This window comes from Saimiri boliviensis, chromosome 5 (genome assembly GCF_048565385.1).
Source record: "Saimiri boliviensis isolate mSaiBol1 chromosome 5, mSaiBol1.pri, whole genome shotgun sequence".
In the NCBI taxonomy this organism is placed as follows: domain Eukaryota; kingdom Metazoa; phylum Chordata; class Mammalia; order Primates; family Cebidae; genus Saimiri; species Saimiri boliviensis.
This window is the reverse complement of record NC_133453.1, coordinates 16,571,792-16,592,572: the sequence shown is the minus strand read 5'-3', so window position 1 is coordinate 16,592,572 and position 20,781 is coordinate 16,571,792. Positions and strand designations below refer to the sequence as shown.

Below are 20,781 nucleotides of genomic sequence, written 5' to 3'. Positions count from 1 at the left end.
TTGCCTACTCAGTGTGTGTCTTTATTCCCTAAGGAGTGTATTTTCACATCCAACTTGTATCTTTCTCCTCCAGTTGTGACCTCACCCTATTGTATATCTGTTATTGGGAATTGCTTTACTATTAAATGAATATCATAAATAAAAGAAGGATTTAATTTTATTATATGACTTTTACCACAGGGTGTTGGTTGCTTTATCTCTCTGTTTTCTAGAAGCCTGTGACTATTAAAATGTATTCTTAGAAATGGTTTAAACCATTCCTATCCTTTCTTGGCTTCACGGCTTCCACTTGGTGCAAGATCCGAGGGCCCTGGACCGTGTTTCTTGGTATTTACAACAGTAGATCACAAGCAGAGCTGCACGGCAGAAGTCACCTTGGAAAGCTCATTTAAAATGTGAATTTCACGTCTTCTTTCTGCCTTCCCCAGCTCCCCCAGTCAATCCGGTAGGTCTGGGGTGAGGCCCAGGAATCTTCATCTTAACAATCTGGAGATTCTAATACAATAAGATCTTTTTGTTTAAAAAGGGTATTTGTATTAGAAACTCAATTGCTATAAACAGGAAGAGGAGCTATTCAGTTGACTAGATGTTCAGGAACTGGGGGAGTTCTGAGAACTTCCATCCCTTGAGTGGTGATGAGCTGAACCATTTTTTCTCTCCTTCCTGTCAGGTTTAGTGTGTTTATCCTTAGCCCCCTCACAGTTGCTCTGAGTCCACAATGCACACCATGGATGTTGCTGTGTTTGAACTCACACGCCTGTGACATGGGTTCGTAAAGAACAAATGAGCTAGTGTCAGTGAAATATCAACACACAATCAGCTGAAAGGAGAGTCACACTTATGTCACAGGAAACAAAGGATAGTTGCTTTTATGCCACTAATCAAAACCAGAACTTTTTTCCAGGCTTGTTCTAGCTGCATCTGGAAAGTGAACAGAAGCATTTCCTGACAGCATGGTACAGACAATGGACACTTAGCATACAATCACATTTAATTACTCACACGTTGCATAGTCTACAATAGCCACTGCACACGTACCAGTTCTTAGAAGTAGTCAGCAACAGCAAAAAGTCATCGCTTCCACTCCTTGGCTGAACAGGTCCGTTGACCCAGCACCAAGTATTTTGTGTGCCTTACCGGACATCTTGCCAGAGTTCTTCATAGGGAACGACCCTGACCCAGCTAGACCTTGATGCTCCTATCTCTTAAGAATCAACTGTTTCTTACATTTCATCACCTCACATACCCTATTCTGCAATGATACTTAGCTGGTTTGTGGTCTTATTTGGTGAGTATTCCAAAGAACTTGAATTTTTGGCATATGAAGGCATGTCCATGGGTAACAGGAAACTGACTGTCTTTGTCTTGTCCCTATAGGAAGCAAAATAAAGAGAAGAAAAAGACTTTTTAGTGAGCCTTTAGACAGAACATTGACTATTTTTTCCCCTAGTCACCAAATACAGCCTACAGTGTTAAAAGTTCACTTAAAATATAACATGATGTTTTTTAAGTTGTACAACCATACTGTAAGGATATATATATATATATATATATATATATATACACACACATATTGGAATGACCTTTTAATTAAATCCAAGAAATAGTGTGGATAAAACAAAACTTTAAAACTATTGAGGGAGAGACTGTATGGCTGAGGAATGATTATTAGTCTGATGTTCAGCGTGAAAGAATATCTTATTCTTAGGCAAAGAATCTCTTGCCTCAAATCTCTTCAGCTCATGAAATGAAGCAGAAACTTTAGGCAATTATTTTATAATCCAGATAAATCTGCTCCTTTGACTGTGAATTAACTGAATATCCATCATGCCTGAAGAGTAAAGGGGGTAAGAGCAATGCCCAGTGTTCTCTGAGGGGTTATACCTTTTCATTTTGTCTACTTCTCCTTTTACCTCTAAAATATTACAGAAATTTGACATTAACCAGGAGAAACTGTTCTTAGGAATAAATCTAAAGAACAGCATTTAAAATGACTGACTTTTCTTCATTTCTGTTATCTTTTGTCAGTAGATAAGGCAGTAATTTCACTGAATGGCATTTTGCAGCTGTGTCTTGGAAAACACAGCTGCACCCCCCTTTTTTTTTGACATAAGAGTCTCCCTCTGTCGCCCAGGTTGAAGGGCAGTGGCATGATCTCAGCTCACTGCAACCTCTGCTTCCCGGTTCAAGCAATTCTCCTGCCTCAGCCTCCCTAGTAGCTGGGATTACAGGTGCATGTCACCATGCTGGCTAATTTTTGTATTTTTAGTAGAGATGAGGTTTTGCCACGTTGGCAGACTGGACTTGAACTCTTGAGCTCAAGTGATCTGCACACCTTGGCTTCCTGAAATGCTGGGATTTCAGGTGTGAGCCACCAGTCCCGGCCAGGCCAGCTGCACCCTCTTTTGGGAAGAAGGTAGGCCAGTGCTTCCAAGCACTGGAATCTGTAAAAAACCACTGCCACTTGGTGAGCAGTCACTCAACCACCTCATTTACTTTTCACAAAAACCATGAGGTAACTGCCTTTATGATTCCGTTTTTCTAGAAGAATAAACTATGACACAGGACAAATTAGTAACTTTCTCCAAGGCCACTTGTTTGTGAATGATGATGGGAGGTGAAATTTTGGCCATCTGATTCTGGAAGCTGCCTCCTTAAACTTCTTTCTGGATTTGGAAGAGGAGAGAATATACTTATTTTTGATGAATCTGGTTTACCCTATCAGTAAACATAAACAGAATAGCATAGCATTTCTAATTTTGACTGTTTATATATGGGCCCTTGTCCCTAAGCTTGTCAACTGAAATTTGTTTTTCTAAAATACAGGAAGAAAAGATCTAATTTCTATGTCAAAATTAAGGAAAAATTAAAATTCTATCTCTAGCTTCTGGAAAGCTTTGATTCTTAGAAATATTGACATTGGTATTCTATAAAATACTTTCTTGGTATAATAATGGAAAAGTTCACAAGCAAATTAGGTATGACGTTTGATATGATTCAAAAGTCAGTGCAAACAAATTGGTTCTCGATATATATTTGTCAAATGCTTTCAAAGCTTTCAGTAAGGAAATTAATTTACCAAATAATCAAAGGAATAATATCATAACATTTTACTTTACTAGTTAATTCCTGAGAACATAAAAGACAACATTTAAAAAGGACTGCAATTTAAAAAATGCTCAATTTCTACTCAATAGTTCTAGCTGATCTCATGCCAATACAGCTGTTGATTTTAAGCCAATACTGGCTTTCTTCCTTTAATACGACCTTGCAGTTGGCTCAGTCTCTCAAATTAACTTCTACATTAGAAATGGGTTGTGTTCTAAATAGTGCATTAGTTGGTAGCTTGGAAGTTGGAAAACATTTTGTTTCAGAAAAATAATACCTCATAAATGTTGGTTAGGTTCCCACACTATCATAGAAAATAATATAAATTGAAATGGAAAAACCAGTAGTACTGTAATTCTCAGCATTGTAGGTCTGTGAGAATGGCTTGAGTGCAAAAAATAAAACCCTGATATATCCACGGTATAATTTCAAAATGTGTGGACATAAGCCATCCATCTCAATGGTAGTTATTCAGAAAGTGGGATTATGAAGGATTTTCTTTTTAAATGTTTTTACTTTGTATATTACCTCTATATTTTCTAACTTTTTTTTTTGAGACAGAGCCTCACTCTGTCACCCAGGCTGGAGTGCAGTGGCATGATCTAGGCTCACTGCAACCCTGCCTGCCACATTCAGGTGATTCTCCTGTCTCAGGCTCCTGAATAACTGGGACTACAGGCACACAACACACGCCCAGCTAATTTTTGTATTTTTAGTAAAGATGAGGTTTCACTATATTGGTCAAGCTGGTCTTGAATTCCTGACCTCAGGTGATCCACACCAGTCAGCCTCACAGAATTCTGAGATTACAGGCATGAGCCACCATGCCTGGCCATAACGTTTTTTATCATAAACATTTAGTGCTTTTATAGAACTGGAAATACATATACATATTTCTATAAGAGCACTAAGTATATATGTGTATGTATACATATTCATATGTATACTAAGTATATATGTGCATGTATGTATACATACACATATATACACACATATACATATACATATATATGTATATGTATATATGTGTATGTATGTATATGAGTCACCATGTATGTATGTATATGTATATGAGCCACATATATGTATATAGAAATGGAAATATATATACATTTTTCTATAAGAGCACTAAGTATATATGTGTATATATACATATACATACGTATACTAAGTATATATGTGTATGTGTGTATACATACACATATATACATACATATGTATATGAGCCACCATGTATGTATGTATATGTATATGAGCCACATATATGTATATAGAACTAGAAATATATATACATATTTCTATAAGAGCACTAAGTTTATATGTGTATGTATACATATATATGCATATACACATGTATGCATACATACACACATGTACATATACACATACACACACATACATGTATATACATGCACACATGTATACATACACATGCATGTATATGTGCATATACATGTATATATACATGTATATACATACACGCATATGTATATACATGTATATGCATGTATATACGTGCATGTGCATACATGCACACATACATGTGTACACACATGTACATGCACACACACATACATGTATAAACACATGTACACACATATACACACATGTATACACATGTATACATATAGATGTATACATACACATGTATGCATATATATGTATACATATACACATGTATGTATGTATATATACTCCTTTAAAAGGTATATATATACATAAATATACATATTTAGTAGAGACATATATACTTACAGTATATATACTTATATATATACATATATGTATATATAAGTATATATGTATATACTTATATGTGTGTATATACATGTATATACATATATAAGTGTATATATATACATATATAAGTATATATAATATAAAAAGTATATATGTATATATATATTTATATATATACGTATATATACTTATATATACATGTATATATATAAATGTATAAACATATGTATAAATGTATATACTTATATATAAGTGTACACACACACACACACACACACACACTTTATTTTTAAGGAAAAGGATATATGTCTGCCATTCTGTTTTCCTTCTTTAAAGAAACGTGACCAGTGGAACCCAATGGTTGAGTGTTCATTTCTTGTTTCCACATCCCACATTTGATCTATACATAAATCTTGTTGGCTCCACCTTTGATGCACATCTAGAAATCACACCCACTGTTAGCTCGCTTGGCGAAGAAATGATCACCTCTTGCCTATTTTATAGCCTTCAGTCTGGTCTTGTTTTTGATATTGTTCTCTTAAAGTTTTTTCACAATAGGATTTCCAACACAAGAGCTTTTTACAAAGTGAGAAGAGCAAGTTATGCACACCAGTTTATTTAGAATAAATCCAGAGTCACTGGTATTGGGTGCAAGGCCATCCTTGGCTCTCTGCCTATCTGTCTTTCAGCTCACCGGTTTGCTCACTTGTCACACTAGGCTCCTGGCCTGTCCTTGAACAAACTGGTCATGCTCCCACCCAGGGCTCCTGCATTTGCTCTTCTCAATGCCTGGAGAGTTCTTGCCTCAGCTGTCATCAGGACTCACTCTTTCTCTCCCTTCTTTACTCAGATGGCAAGGCATTCTTTGGTCATGGTATCAAACATTTCATCATGCACCTCGAATCCTTCTTTATTTGCTTTATTTTTTGCTTAACACTGTCTAACACAATATACACTTTATGTATTTGCATGTTTACTGATTATCAGGTTGCCAAGAAATAAGCTCCACTTGGGCAGGGGTTTTTTGACAATTCTGCTCTTGCTGTATCTACAGGGTGGAGAATCCTGCCCAACATGCAGTATGCCCTCAGGATATATGTATTGAATGAATGAATGTAATAAAAGTAGTATAAACACCTAGACTGAAAAGATAAAAACCAAACTCATGATGACATTTGCCCCTGGGAGAAGAAGGGAAAAGTTATATAAGACTTTCTTTATTAGTAACATTTGATTTCTCCTTCCTTCCTTCCTTCCTTCCTTCCTTCCTTCCTTCCTTCCTTCCTTCCTTCCTTCCTTCCTTCCCTCCCTTCCTCTCTCTTTCTTTCTTTTTCTTCTTTCTTTCTCTCTCTCTCTTTCTTTTGTCCTTCTGTCTCTCTTTCAGATGAGATCTCACTGTCTTGCCTAGGCTGGTCTCGAATTCCTAGGCTCAAGGGATCTGCCCACCGCAGCCTCCCAAAGCGCTGGAATTACAGGCGTGAGCCACCACACCCAGCCACATTTTATGTCTTTTGTATATGAAAACATCTGAAGCAAATATGACAAAACTTTTTCAGATGAATATATTGGTGCATAAAACATTAATTTCTGAATATTCCTGTATTTTGGAAGTTTTCAGAAGACACTTACTCTGGCTTTCCAATAATTTCAGGTTAAAGTACATATTCCTTAGCATTCCATGAGTGGCCTTTAGTGATGAACGCTTCTCACTTCTCCATCCTCATTTGTTTTATTACTTGTAGTTTCTCCCAAAGGCGTGACTTCTTCTATCCCTGAGTCTGTTTCATTCTACTTGGGATGACCTTTCCATTTTTCTTTGGCCAAATCTAGTAGTCCTTGGTGAGTCAGGTTACTTTCCCTGCTCATATGATAGAACCTTCTGCAGGGGAAACACAATTTTCATCCTGTCTTTGGAAATCCAAATAAAGCCGGCTCAACCTTTGTATCCCACATCCTGTGGGAAGTCCAGTGCCCTTTCCAATATTTATGAGAATTCCTACCAACCTTTTGCTTGTGATTATCTCTTGATTTGCTTTCCTGCCACTGCCGAGTTCGATGGTAGACTTAGTCTCTCAACAATCATATTTTTGTGTTTTCTCTTCCCTGTGATAAGCTAATAATCGTGAGACCCAGTTCCCTTCCTTTGATTTTCCTCCTTTTACTCACACAAGTCCAATATATAGAGATCTTGTTGAAGAGTTAGGGCCTTATAAGGAGTTGGAAAGTTGAGATGCAGAGTGTGGGAGAGAGGGGGCTGGGCACGTTCCTGCACAGTCATGCAGATAAATTGGACTTGGTGTTAGAGGCCTTGACTCTACCACTTCGGGAGCCATTGGTCGTTTCCTCTAACAGACCCTTGCCTGTTTTTCTTTTTTCTTTTCTTTCTTTCTTTTTTTGTTTCTTTTTGAGACTGAGTTTTGCTCTTGTTGCCCAAGCTGGAGTGCAATGGCATGATCTTGGCTCACTGCAACCTCCACCTCCTGTGTTCAAGCGATTCTCCTGCCTCAGACTCTGGAGTAGCTGGGATTACAGGCTTGCGCCACCACACCTGGCTAATTTTGTATTTTTAGTAGAGATGGGGTTTCTCCATGTTGGTCAGGCTGGTCTCGAACTCCTGACCTCAGGTGATCCGCTTGCCTTGGTCTCCGAAAGTGCTGGGATTACAGGCTCTTGTTTTTCTTTTTTCTTTCTTTCTTTCCTTTTTTTTTTTTTTTTTTTTTTTTTTGAGATGGAGTCTTACTATGTCCCCTAGATTAGAGTGCAGTGATGCCATCTTGGCTCAGTGCAACCTCCACCTCCCGTGTTCAAGCGATTCTCCTGCCTCAGACTCCCAAGTAGCTGAGATTACAGGTGCAGGTCACCACACCTGGCTAATTTTTATATTTTTAGTAGAGACAGGGTTTTGCCATGATGGCCAGGCTGGTCTTGAACTCCTGACCTCAAGTGATCCACCAGCCTTGGCCTCCCAAAGTGCTTTCTTGACTGTTGTCTCACATCCCTCCCATTCTCAGGCTGTTCCAGCTCCTAAATACCAATTCACATATTTTGGAGAGCAAATTGGTTTTCTCTTTGTCTCTTGGACCTTATGAGTTCTGCCTAAATATATTTTTTTAAAACAATTTCCCCCAAAGCCCACTAAGGCACCTGCCTCCATCAGAGTAGCTGTTCTCTGAGAGGAGTTCTGTGTTCAGCTCTTAAAGTAACTGTACCTTCTCCCTGAGAAGCACTTTGCTGCAGTGGAGAGTTTACTTGTGTGCCTTTGTCACTAAATGAAAGTTTTGAATGTAATGGCTTACTTTTGCTCAATCTTGTATCACCAGTGCCTGGCTTAGAATATGCTCACTAATGCTTAATGAATAAATGAATAATAACTTGTCCATTTGTTAGAAGTATCTATTAGAGGGTGCTGTTTAACCTCAAATAAATTTGTTATTTTAAATTCCCAAAATGGGCATAGGTGAGATGGAAATTATTTATATGCTATTTGGTTTTGTTTCTTCCACTAGGTAAGACTTCACTTATCCAGGGGAGTATCTCAGTAACCATCTCAGCATGTGCCTGTACACCAACTTGAAGCATATTATATATTACCTGCAACCAAAATCATGCTGAGGAGAAGCTCTTTGGCTGGTACTATTGCTGGTGAAAGAATCTGCAGCAAACACCTTTTCTTCTGAGTCTTGCTTCTTAATTGGAGACCACGCCAGTGACTTAAGAGGTCCCTGAGCTTCTAGAATTCTGCTCTTTGAGTATCTTTTCCCAGCTTTCCAGGGATCATGTACAGCGGACGAGCAAACTGATGAGGAAGTGGAATAGCGTCTAACAATCATGATATTGCCTGTATACAAAAGACACAGAATTCAACTTAAAAAAATTCTACCCTAACGACAGTCACAAACAAAAAATGATAGAATTTTATTGCAACTAACTAGACAGAACTATTGTTCCTAATTTTTTTTTTTGCATAAAAGATACCCATTCACTCATTTATTTTACAAATATTAATTGAGTGCCAACCATAGGTCAGGGTCCTTTTTAGGAGATGGGAATATTGTAGAGAACAACGTAAAATTCCAGAGTTCACCTTCTTATGTGGAACACAGACAATAAACAAAAATATATGACACAATTTATGCAGTAACACATTCCAGGATGACAAATAAAGCTGATGAGGACAAGGGGAGAGAGAAAGATGCAGGAAGGTGTTCTGAGGCTATTTCAGTTGTGTGCCAGGGAAGACCTTTCTGAGAATACAGCATTAGAGCAAGGACTTGACATATACAGATAATTAAAAAAAAGACCTTAAGATTGGGAGAACATGAATCTTTCAGACATGCCAATTCTTGATGGTCTTAGTCCTGATTCTAGAAGAACAGGCTTATCCACAGCATCTGATCACCCGAATGACCACAGTAGTTTAACTGCTTGGTGCTAACTGGCCTATGAATGCGTGCCTTGGCCTTAGTTGGGATAGTCATTAGGAGGACGTTTATTGAATGAGGGATGAATGCAAAGGAGACACATGGCAAAGAACAAAGATGCATGGTGTGAGAAATTGGAGAGCCCCTGAAAGAGATAGAGAGATTTTTGGCTTTAGTTTCTGGGGTCTTCCAATTCAGTTTCTGTTCATACTTGGCTCCCAATAAACTCTTTCTTTGAGGTAAAACAAATCTTCCCTATTTTTTTTAAATAACTAAAACATGTTAATTAAAAGGACTTTATTTTAGAGGGTCTTGGTATGTCTGAATGCCAGCTCTTCTGCTGCATTAACTCTGTGATCCAGAGCGGGCCATTTAACATCTACTTGGATGTCTGGTAATTTTCTAACATCTACTTGCATGTCTGGTGTTGTCCATGTTGCTTACAACACTGACCTCATGGGTTGGTTTTCATTTTTTGGAGCACTTTATGAATGACTGTGGAATCTTCATTTTTTCTCACTGCAGCTTTGCCATGAATGAGCAGGAAAGTGTAAAAAAAGCCCTGCATTATGGGTAGACCTTGCTAGTGCTAGAGCACAATTGTTTTTTATTTATGTTTGCTGACGACTTCTGGAGAAAGCAGAAAGAAAATCATTAACGGTTATTGCAAAAGGTGGAGGCTGTTTTGGCTTTTTGTAGAACAGAAGGCTGAATTGTAGGAGGAATCTAGGGGGAGTTTAATTTCAAATCTATCTGAAATGATTAACTGCAAATATTATCCATAAATTATCTATAAATGTTCCTCTTGGTCATGATACATAACTTCTATGATGATCAAAAAACAGATCTGTGACTACTTACAAACATAAAAGTTTTTGTTTGGAAGGATTATAAAACAATCCCTTGATACTGAATCATAGGAAAACACAACAGGAAATTAGGCTGATGGTAGCAAAGTTACATTTATTTTTACTTGGGGCCTACAGTTCATTTGGGAGTGATTAGCATATAGGCTCATTGTTCATCTCGATGGGTCACAAAGAGTCTGTGTCCTTTAGTTTCTTATTAACAAAACAGGAAAGATATTCAACACAGCATCACAGGCTCATTAGAACAATTTCAGAGATCACAGCCAAATGCAGTTTATTTGCCAGCAAAGGATGTGAGCAGAGAATCAGAGGTCCAGCAATGCTGTAAAGAGTTGTTTCTTTTATCCTCACTGTGGCAAATTGCCTCAATGTTCCACAGAGCAAGAGGGGTTGGGACACATTCCTGAAAGCGCTGGCTAGATTTCATATCAACCAAATACTTACGCACTACTACAGATGTTTTCACGAGCATTTATCCAACAAATATTATTCTGAGCAGGCACTCTGCATTCTCAGTATATTTTATCACCAAACAGCTGTGTTCCTGGGCTGTAGCATAGCTCTGTGTCCTCAGGTGACTTCAGGGGAAGTAGGGTTTGCCACTCACAGACGGCCTCACTTCATCTCGCTACACATACCAAGGAACGCGTGGAAGAACTTTTCGTTCTAAGTGATCCACTTCCAGGTCCTCCTTAATTGTTCCCTTTCTTAAAGTGAGACTCATGTTTCTGATTTCACATTATCCTTTCTAAAAGAATAGGTTTATATATTTTTGTTTCCAAAATAGGATTGGACAAGTTGGGTAAGATAATCTCTATGGGGCTTATATTCTCAATTGTAAATAAGGAAACTTTTACTGGATGGTCTCTAATGTTTCTAGTAGCAGATTTCTATGATTCAATTAATTTCAAGTATGAATTTCAACCGACATTGGCAAATACTATTAAAACTACTAATAAAAACTTATGCTCAAGTCAAACATTGACATGTTCAATGATACTATGACAACCATTACTTAGTAATTTATATTGAGCCTTACTTGCCGTATCTCATTTACTCCTCTCAGCAGCCCTGTGAGGTAGGTTCCATCATTACTTCCATTTTGCAGATGAGAAGAGTGATTATAAAAAGCTCTACATCACTCTACATTCACAGAATCATATAATTTTGCAGTTGGAATAGCACAAGGAAAACATTTAGCCCAATCCACTTATTTTTACATAAGGATGCTAAGATCAGAAAGTTTATGCGATCGGCCCAATGCTGAACAACTGTTACAAAACAACTAGGAATACAACGCAGATATCTTCACGCTCAGGACAATGTTCTTCCTACTTATATCACTTGCTATTATAATAGCACATAACATTTCAGAAACAAATAAATATCATTTAAAGTAATTACTGGACTCCCAAGTACAAATCTAAATCAAATTTCTTTCTATGTTTTATTTGTGCAACAAGGTTTCCTACGATTTCATCAAATATTTTTCACCAGCCTTTTTCTTTTTTTTAAGAAAGGGTTTCACTCTGTCACCCAGGCTGGAGTGCACTGGTGCAAACTTAGCTCACTGCAGCCTCAAACTTCTGGGCTCAAGGAATCCTCCCACCTCAGCCTCTCAAGCTCTCAAGTAGCTCAATCTACAGATGTACACCATCATGTCTGGCTAACTTTTTCTTTTCTTTTCTTTTCTTTGTAGAGATGAAGGTCTCACTATGCTGCCTAGGCTGGTCTTGATCTCCTGTCCTCAAGTGATCCTCCTGCCTTCATCTGCCAAAGTGCTGGGATTACGGGTGTGAGTCACCATGTTTGGCCTCACCAATCCTTTTCAAAGTTAACGCCAACATTCTTATTGGAAGTTACCACCAATATGCTGAAGAAGTATGATATTAATTGTGTGTTTAACTCTCATTAATATGTTCTAATCTCCTCTAAGCTTGATGATGTTTAGACCTTGATAATTTAAAGCGCAGTACTCTGTTCTTGAACAGTGTTAATACATGGTTTAAAATAGGACAGTTGGTTCTAAGATGCAACTTACTTTTCCATTGGGATAAGTATCACAGAGAATAGATTTGAAGGATTGTCTCTTTTTTGAGCAAGGCAGTGGCTTTCAGTCGTGGGTAGGATGTGACATTTGGCAATGCCTGGGGACATTTTTGATGGTCATAACTGGAAGGAGAAGTGTCAGTACTCCAGCATCTAGTGGCTAGAGAACAAGGAAACTGCTAAACACCCTACTGTGCTCGAGATGACCTCCACAATAATTATTCAGTCCCCAATGTCAGTAGTGCAGAGGTTGAAAAACCCTCAACTAAGCATATATTACAAATGTTCACATCTCTTTTTTTTCTAGCAGGAGAATGCCTAACCTCCTTTAGGTTACTCTTTCACAGTTTTATTAAATAACCAGTAGACAGTTATTCAATGCAGAGTTGTTCTTATGAAAAGGGAAAAAGACCTTGATGAAATCTGTTCTCAGCTTTCAAATATAGGATCTCCAGCGCTTTGGGAGGCTGAGGCGGGCAGATCACTAGGTCAGGAGTTCGAGACCAGCCTGGCCAATATGGTGAAACCTCATCTCTACTAAAAATACAAAAATTAGCTCGGAGTGGTCCATGCGCCTGTAGTCCCAGCTATTTGGGAGGCCGAGGCAGAAGAATCATTTGAACTCAGGAGGCAGAGGTTGCAGTGAGCTGAGATCACGCCACTGCATTCCAGCCTGGTTAACAGAGCGAGACTCCATCTGAAAACAACAAGAACAACAACAAACAAACAAACAAACAAACAAAAAACAAATATAGGGTCTCATAGTAGAGAGACACGTCTCTAAATGGGATAACCAACAGGCAAATATGACCTGTTCCATTGTCAAGCTGTTCAGAACTTTTAATTGGCAGTGCCTGAAGCCTCTGACTGATGATTTTAAGAGTTTCGAGTATTTAATTATATATATCAAGTATTTTATTTGAATATATTGTGTGTACACAAGTATTGATGATTTTAATGTAGAGTGTATTTCTCTCTCTGCTGATCTCTGACCCCATGTGTAATCTTCATGGTTAAAATATTTCTCATACAAAGTGAGAGATTTGAATTTTAGAATATATCGAACATTGACCCTGTATCTTGAAGTCTTCAGTCTGTACAGCAGGCTGAATTATGTGCAGCGTTCATTCACACAGGACAATAAAGTTATTGGTAAAACACGGATAGGAAACAGTATCTGCCATTTGTTGTACCTTGGCCAGCTGCAATACTAAGCATTTAGTTCATATTACTATTGCTAATCCTCACAACCAGGTGAGATAGGTACTATAACACTTCCAGATGAAGAAAACGGAGATGAAAGAGGTCTAATAATTGACTCAGAGTCAAGTGGCTGAAAGACAAATCATTGGCAACTGTATTTGTTGACTCCGACATCCATTCCCTTACCTAATGTGCAGTACTGTTCCAGCCTTCTAAGTGCGTGTGCCATTTGACATACACCCATTCAGCGTTCTATTATGCAGCATTTAAATGGTTGAAGTCAAAGAGGAAAAAGATCGCATTATTCCTAGGGTGACTGATTTTCACAAACCCGTCTCTCTTATCTTTCCCAGCAAATATGGAAGTAGTTTTAGTGTTGCTGTAACACGTTGCTTGAAGATACTAAAGACATTTTTGTCTAGGGATTCAAAGCTAATCTGCCAGGAGGAAAGGAATGAAACTCACCACCATTATTACCAAACTATGTAGTTACATGATCAGCACAATACACTTACTATTTCATGATATTGGTAAAATGGGCTAAGCCCAGAAGGGCTCTGAACATTTGGGTACCTTGGTGTTCCTGCATTGCTGGTGCTGCATCAGTGGAAATGGCACCCTGAAGGGTTGCTGGAGACTGTCCTGGAGCTTCCTCCTCCCTTTCATCTCCTGATTCTGCCCCCGAGCCTGAGGCTCTCTGACTCCTTGCAGCGAGTTTCATCCGAAGGGCTTGATTCTCTTTCTCCAGTTTGTGGATCTCTGCCCGCATTTCCTGGATAACTCCCATAAGCTGGATATTAGCTTCCATTGCCTCTTTGTATGTCACTCTGGTTTGCTTCTTTGGGGGAGACAGATGGAATTTTCCTCATGAGTCTGAAAACACAATCTACTCAGTGGGTCTGGCTGATCCTGCTCATAAACCTTCCTGAACAATAGCTGTCACTCTTCTCTGCGCCATCTTTCAGCACCTGTGGGGTTAGGCTGTCACGGGAGGTAAAAGATCTTCCATGACTTATTCATTCTGGGTTTTGTTTTTCAAAACAGAGATTTTCTTTCTCTCTTTCATTTCACGTCAATCCACAGTTCTAGAATACTGCTTTGCGTGGGAGGATAAGAAAACACTCCACAAATTTCAGTGAGGAACAGCTTCTTGTTTCCATCAGGAACTTACCGTCATGGCAGCCACTGTCTTTTCTGTTTCTGGGATCAGATGTTTCTCAGGATCACCAGCTGCCACAAGTACATCAAAACAGACATGGAAGAATTATGCCATGTCTTCTCTGTCAAATGTGCCAGAGTTCTGCATTTTTTGCTAAATTATTAATTTTGACACCTATGGATTAAGGAAGGGTAACATTAATCACAAGGAGTCATATGAACTGCAGGGATATTATTTAAATATGATGTTGGTAATTAATATCTAAATCCCTCAAGATAGACCAAGGAAGGACAGATATAATCACATCTCAGCAAGTTTCTATCGTACAAGCATTTTGCTATTATGTAGTTCTAGGATGTTGGCCTGGGCAAAGGCTGCTAGGGATATTTTGGGAATGTAAGAAGATACAGGCTAAACATTAATCTTGAATGAGAGAGACGTGTGACAATTGCAGCTTTTGTTACCTATTTCCTGAGACGTTTCTTTGTGGGGAAATGAAAAGTACAAATCTTAAATAGCATATGCCCTGATAGCAGCATCTGTATGGAAATTCAATTAATGTTTAAACACAAATGATCTTTTGCAATAGGGTGAGAATAATTAGAAAACTTTTAATTGGAAAGATTTTCTTTCACATTCATTTCTGTTTTCTGTCTCTGTGTGTGTTTTTGCCCATCCGAATACATATTTGTTGATCAATCCAAGGCTGTTTACGTGGAAGGAGTGATTGAAGAAAGTATTACTCCTTTTTTATTCATACACATTTATTTTATATGTTTGAATTTAAGGATATGTTCATTAAAAAGTCAGTATATAAAAATGATGAGGACCTTTTGATATGCTATTTATATTTTTATTTAAATGAATTTCGGTAAACAGGTGCCACTCCAGAGGCTCTAGAAGTAGGTTGTAGAAATATGGACTATGGAGCAAGATGGGATTTGAAAGGTCATCCGTTCTCACCACCTAGCAGATGTTCAGATCTGTCCCACAGTATTTTTGTAATGGATCACTGACCCTATATTTGAGTGTTTCTTTTGTAGGAGAGTTTCCTTCCTGTTATTTCCTTTTTAAGAAAATTTACTCATAATTGAGATGGGCAATATTACTATCCCCATTTTGCACCAAAGGAAATGGGCCTAGATGTTGAAGAGATTTGCCCTAGGTCAAGGATACTAAATGCAGGCAGTGTGACTCAAAAGTTTACATACCCAACAATAATAATGCGCCTTAGAATTGTGCCCACCTCATCAGATATTGTTTAAATTACTCTTAATTATTATGGATACATAGTAGTTGTACATATTTATGGGGTACATATGACATTTTGATAAAGCATACAATGTATAACGAGCAAATTGGGGTAACAGGGTATATCCATCACTTCAAGCATTTATCATTTCTTTGTGTTGCTTTTTAATTAAAATGTTTACATTGACCAAAAATTGGTCTCCATGCAGCTTGCTCTTAGCTCTACTGTTTGGAGACATTATGCAACATGTCTAATCTTTGGTTTAATAAAAATTTTTGTTCCATCATGTTTCAGTGAGTTTCTATACTTCAGAATAAACAGCCTTAATATTTTTAGCTGTTGTTTTAATCTAATGTGTGTTCCAGGGCCTGGAATCCATCTTGGACTCTCTTTTGAACATGTTTCAATTTGTCAATAGGTTTCTTGAACTAGGATATCCAGTTCTAAGGGCATTCTCCTGAATGCACCTGACTAGAACCGGACAAACTGCCCCAGCTTCCAGAAAATATTTTGTGGTATTTTCCACAAAAAAGCGCAGTAAAATTTATTCTTGAAGATGAACTCAGTGTTGAAATTGTGTTTAATTCTTAAAATTGCATTCAGCATCAAAACAGAATGTGAAAATAACTTGTATAGTTATTAGAAATGACAAGATTATATCATTATTTACAGACAATTTGATTATATATTTAGAAAGCCCAAGAAATAAATCTGGGTGAGTAATCCCAGAAATTTGGGAGGCTGAGGTGAGTGGATCCCTTGAGCTCAGGAATTTGAGGCCAGGCATGGTGGCACGTGCCTGTGATCCCAGCTACTTGGGAGGCTGAGGTGGGAGGATCGCTTGAGCCAGGGAAGTCAAGGCTGCCAAGATTGTGCCACTGCACTACCAGCCTGGGTAACAGAGCAAGCCCTTATGTAAAAAAAAAAAAAAAAAACCACAAATCCAAAATTTTACTTTGTAATCTACTCCTATGTTATAAAATAAACACGTAAAAGTCAATAGTTTTTTCAAAATACTGTCAATGACCAATAGAAAGAAAAATGAAAAGTATTCCACTGACAATAGCACTCTACTTATAAAATTCCCAATGATTTTTTTTAAGTTTGTAATGTTTATGATTAAGAAAAAACACCTAACATTTTGCTGAGACATAAAAGAAAACTTAGGAAAATTGAAACTATTTTCCTGGCAAGAAGACAACATTTTAAAGAAGTCCTAATTGAATTTCTTTCTTTCTTTTTTTTTTTTTTTTTTTGAGACAGTCTTGCTCTGTTGCCCAGGCTGGAGTGCGTGACACAATCTCAGCTCACTGCAACCTCCACCTCCTGGATACAAGTAATTCTCCCACTTCAACCTCCTAAGTAGCTGGGATTACAGACATGTGCCACCACGGCCAGATAATGTTTGTATTTTTAGTAGAGATGGGGTTTCACCATGTTGGCCAGGCTGGTCTTGAACTCCTGACCTTGTGATTTGTACGCCTCAGCCTCCCAAAGTTCTAGGACTACAGACATGAGCCACCATGCCCAGCTGGTTGCACACACGTGCACGCACACACACGTATATATTGTAAAGTGCATTGATGTCCTATGTAGTGGAATAGGCCAAGATTTCCCTAGGCATCTATGTAGCTAATTTCCCCATCTCCTGCATCAGCTAGTAAACACCATACCTCCAGCCTCCAGCCTCCAGCATGAGTCAGCACTGTGGGAGTTGAGTAGGCCTTTGGCTCTTCTCAGGTCTGAGGGCAACATTTTAGAAAAAAAGATTAGCCACATTAGGATGTCTGCTTTTCAGACACTGGAAAGTTGGCAAGTACCTTTTCTCTGTCCTCCTCAAACAAATACCACAACCTTTACCTTTTCTAAACATAAAATCATCTTGCTGGGATATGGTGTGGAGGGTTGATATGTGACTTCCTTCCCTGTCAGAACCTTCCGTTTGGTCAATGACAAAGAATGAGCAAGATCAGAATAAAAAGAAGGGATTTTGACTGGATCATCAGCACTCCATCATATTTCCTTCTGTGCAGAACTAACCAATTGCCTAACCCTCTATGACATAATAGGAAAATGTCACTTACATGAAATCTTATGTCTTACTTTTCAAGCAGACATACATCCTGCTGTTATAAATTACTTAAACAGCTGCTGAGAAATTCTGCTTTGGCAGCATTTGCCAAGAATTTACTTTGACCTTGAACTTGATATGCAGCTATTGTCACGGTGATTTCCCAGGTGACCAGAAGCATCTGGTGTTTCTATGAGCCCAGACTCAGCACCAGATTTGACAGTCTGCCATTTTGCTGTCGTTTTGACATTTGAGTACCACAAAGTGTCAGAGCAGTCATGTGGAAAGGAAGAAGGAGATGAGAAGTTTTTGCTGGGCACAACATACATGAAATGCTGATGAGTCTGTGAGAAGGATGTTTACAGAGGCCCTGGGTCAACGCACATGAAAGACATTAGCTGCTTCCTTGTGCAGCCAGACGTGAGATGATCTTGGCTTGATTATGTTTGTGTGAATGCAGGGACTTCCTTGGAGACAGGTATGGGAAGGAACATCAAACATTCGATAAGCTGCCATTGACCTGTCGGGAATTTCTAATGAAAATAGGAATTTCAAAGCCTCTTGACTGGCATGTGTGCAAACAATATGAACTGATATAATGGACAGGGTGAAGATCCCAGGTCCTAACTTCTGCTTTGTGATAAGTTTAATAATAATAACTCGTTATTAAATCTCAATAATAAAATATGGACATTGCAATAATTATAAATAAATGTCTTACAGAACAAGTCAGGTAAAATAAATGACTAGAGATGCTGAGTTTGGCAACTACTCAGCTCCAGCCAGTGACTGCCATAAAGGATCATAATTGCAGTGCTTCCAATTCTTTCTACTGTGAATCTCAAGTAGCAATAGAGAGAGTGGTGGCTCTCAAAATAAATGAGTTTGTTCCAGAATGAGCAGGGGATCATAATTCAGGATATGCATGTTATGGCGGATCATAGGCATATCCAAGGAGGTTAGGATAAGCGGAAGTTTTTAAAGGCAAAAAGCAGAAATTCACACAAGTTGTCCTGAAACTAACTTCATCAGTCACAGAGGCTCACTACAGGAGCTGTTGATCACTCATTGGTAATGCTGTTCAGTTGGAAAGATGTCTTCATAGAAGCAACTTATCTAGAATTTTTTGTGCTGTCGGAGAGTTCTTGAAATAGTTCTTATCATAGGCATATGTGGACAGGGACTTTCAGAAAGTCTTCAAAATGTTCTAATCTCAAACATACAGGCATGAGGTCCCCTCACTCATGATCTCCTGGCTCTGCTTTGGTTTGGGTCTGTTATAAGTGACCCCATGTTGGCTTCAGCAGCTTTCACAAAGGTTTCCAAAAGAAGCTGGGAATTCAGGTTTTATATGAGATCTCTACTTCTTATAAGGTTTTTGGGGGTATTTTTCACTGATATATCAGAGTTGTACATAGTTTGGGGGTAATGTGACGTTTTGATACACATTACAACGTATACCGTAATGAGTAAATCAGATTAATTGGGATATCTATCACCTCTGACATTTATCTTTTCTTTGTGTTGGAAATATTATAATTCTTCACTTCTAGCTATTTTGAAATATACAATAAATTACTAACTGTAATATCAAACACTAGAATGTATTCCTTCTGTGAAACTGTATTTTTGTACCCATTTAACCAGCTTCTCTCTATCCTTTCCTTTCACCTTCTCTTTTCAGCCTCTGGTTACCATCATTGTACTCTTTAATCTCATGAGATCCATGTTTTCAGCTACTGCATATGACTGAGAACATGTGCTCTTTGATTTTCTGAGCCTGGCTAATTTCACTTAACATAATGACTTCCAGTTCTATCCATGCTGTTGCAAATGACAGGATTTCATTTTTATGGCTGAATCATTCTCCATTGTGTACATATACTACATTTAAAAAAATTCATTTGTCTGTTGATAGGCATTTCTGTTGATTCCATATTTTGGCTTTTGTGAATAGTGCTGCAGTAAACAAAGGAGGCCAGATATCTCCTCAACATACTAATGACCTTTCTTTTAGATATACACCCAGCAGTGGAATTGCTGGGTTGTATGGTAGTTTTATTTATTTATTTATTTATTTTTGAGACAGAGTTTCATTCTTGTTGCCCAGGCTGGACTGCAGTGGCGCCATCTCAGCTCACTGCAACCTCTGCCTCCTGGGTTCAAGCAATTATCCTGCGTTAGCCTCTCAAGTAGCTGGGATTACAGGCGTGTGCCTCCACAGCTGTCTAATTTTTTGTATTTTTAGTAGAGATGGAGTTTCATCATGTTGGCCAGGCTGGTCTTGAACTCCTGATCTCAGGTTTCCATCCTTGTTGACCTCCCAAAGTGCTGGCATCACAGGCATAAGCCACTGCTCCTGGCCAGTAGTTCTATTTTTAGTGTTTTGAGAAACCTCCATGACGTTTTCCATGCTGGCCCTACTGCTTTACATTTCTGCCAGCAGTGTACCAATGTTCCCCTTTCTCTGCATCCTTGCTAGCATTTTTGTTGTTGTTGTTATTTCAATAATAGTTATCCTAAGTGGAGTGAGATAATATCTCATTGTGGTTATTTCTCATTTCCCTTGTAAACCTGCTGGCCATTTGTGTGTAATCTTTTTGGGAAATGTTTATTCGGGTCTTTTGCCCATTTTTGAATTGGATTATTTATTTATTTGCTACTGAGGTGTTTGCTTTCCTTATATATGCTGGTTATTAATCTCTTGCTGGGTGGATAATTTGCAAATATTTTTCCCATTCTGTAGATTGTTTCTTCACTTTGTTAATTGTTTCCTTTGTTGTACAGAAGCTTCTTAGCTTGAGGCAATCCCATTTGTCCATTTTGGCTTTTATTGCCTGTGCTTTTGAGGTCTTGCCTAGAAAAAGTTACCCAAACCACTGTTCTGGAGTGTTTCCCAGTGTTTTCTT

At 38.3% G+C, this 20,781-nt stretch overlaps 1 protein-coding gene across 2 annotated transcripts; it reads right to left on the bottom strand.

The window, feature by feature from the left end:
- Positions 1-1,247: 1,247 nt before the first annotated feature.
- CCDC195 (coiled-coil domain containing 195) lies at positions 1,248-14,198 on the bottom strand. Of its 2 annotated transcripts, XM_074398668.1 has the most exons (3): positions 13,964-14,198; positions 8,440-8,686; positions 1,248-1,371 (listed from the first exon to the last, which is right to left on the bottom strand). In XM_074398668.1, the coding sequence occupies exons 1-3, from the start codon at positions 14,196-14,198 to the stop codon at positions 1,248-1,250; spliced, it is 606 nt and encodes a 201-aa protein (XP_074254769.1). The 2 variants fall into 2 exon arrangements, 1 of the variants encoding a protein (XP_074254769.1); XR_012517499.1 differs by lacking the exons at positions 1,248-1,371; positions 13,964-14,198 and adding an exon at positions 10,583-10,638 and having other exon boundaries at positions 8,634-8,686.
- Positions 14,199-20,781: the final 6,583 nt, after the last annotated feature.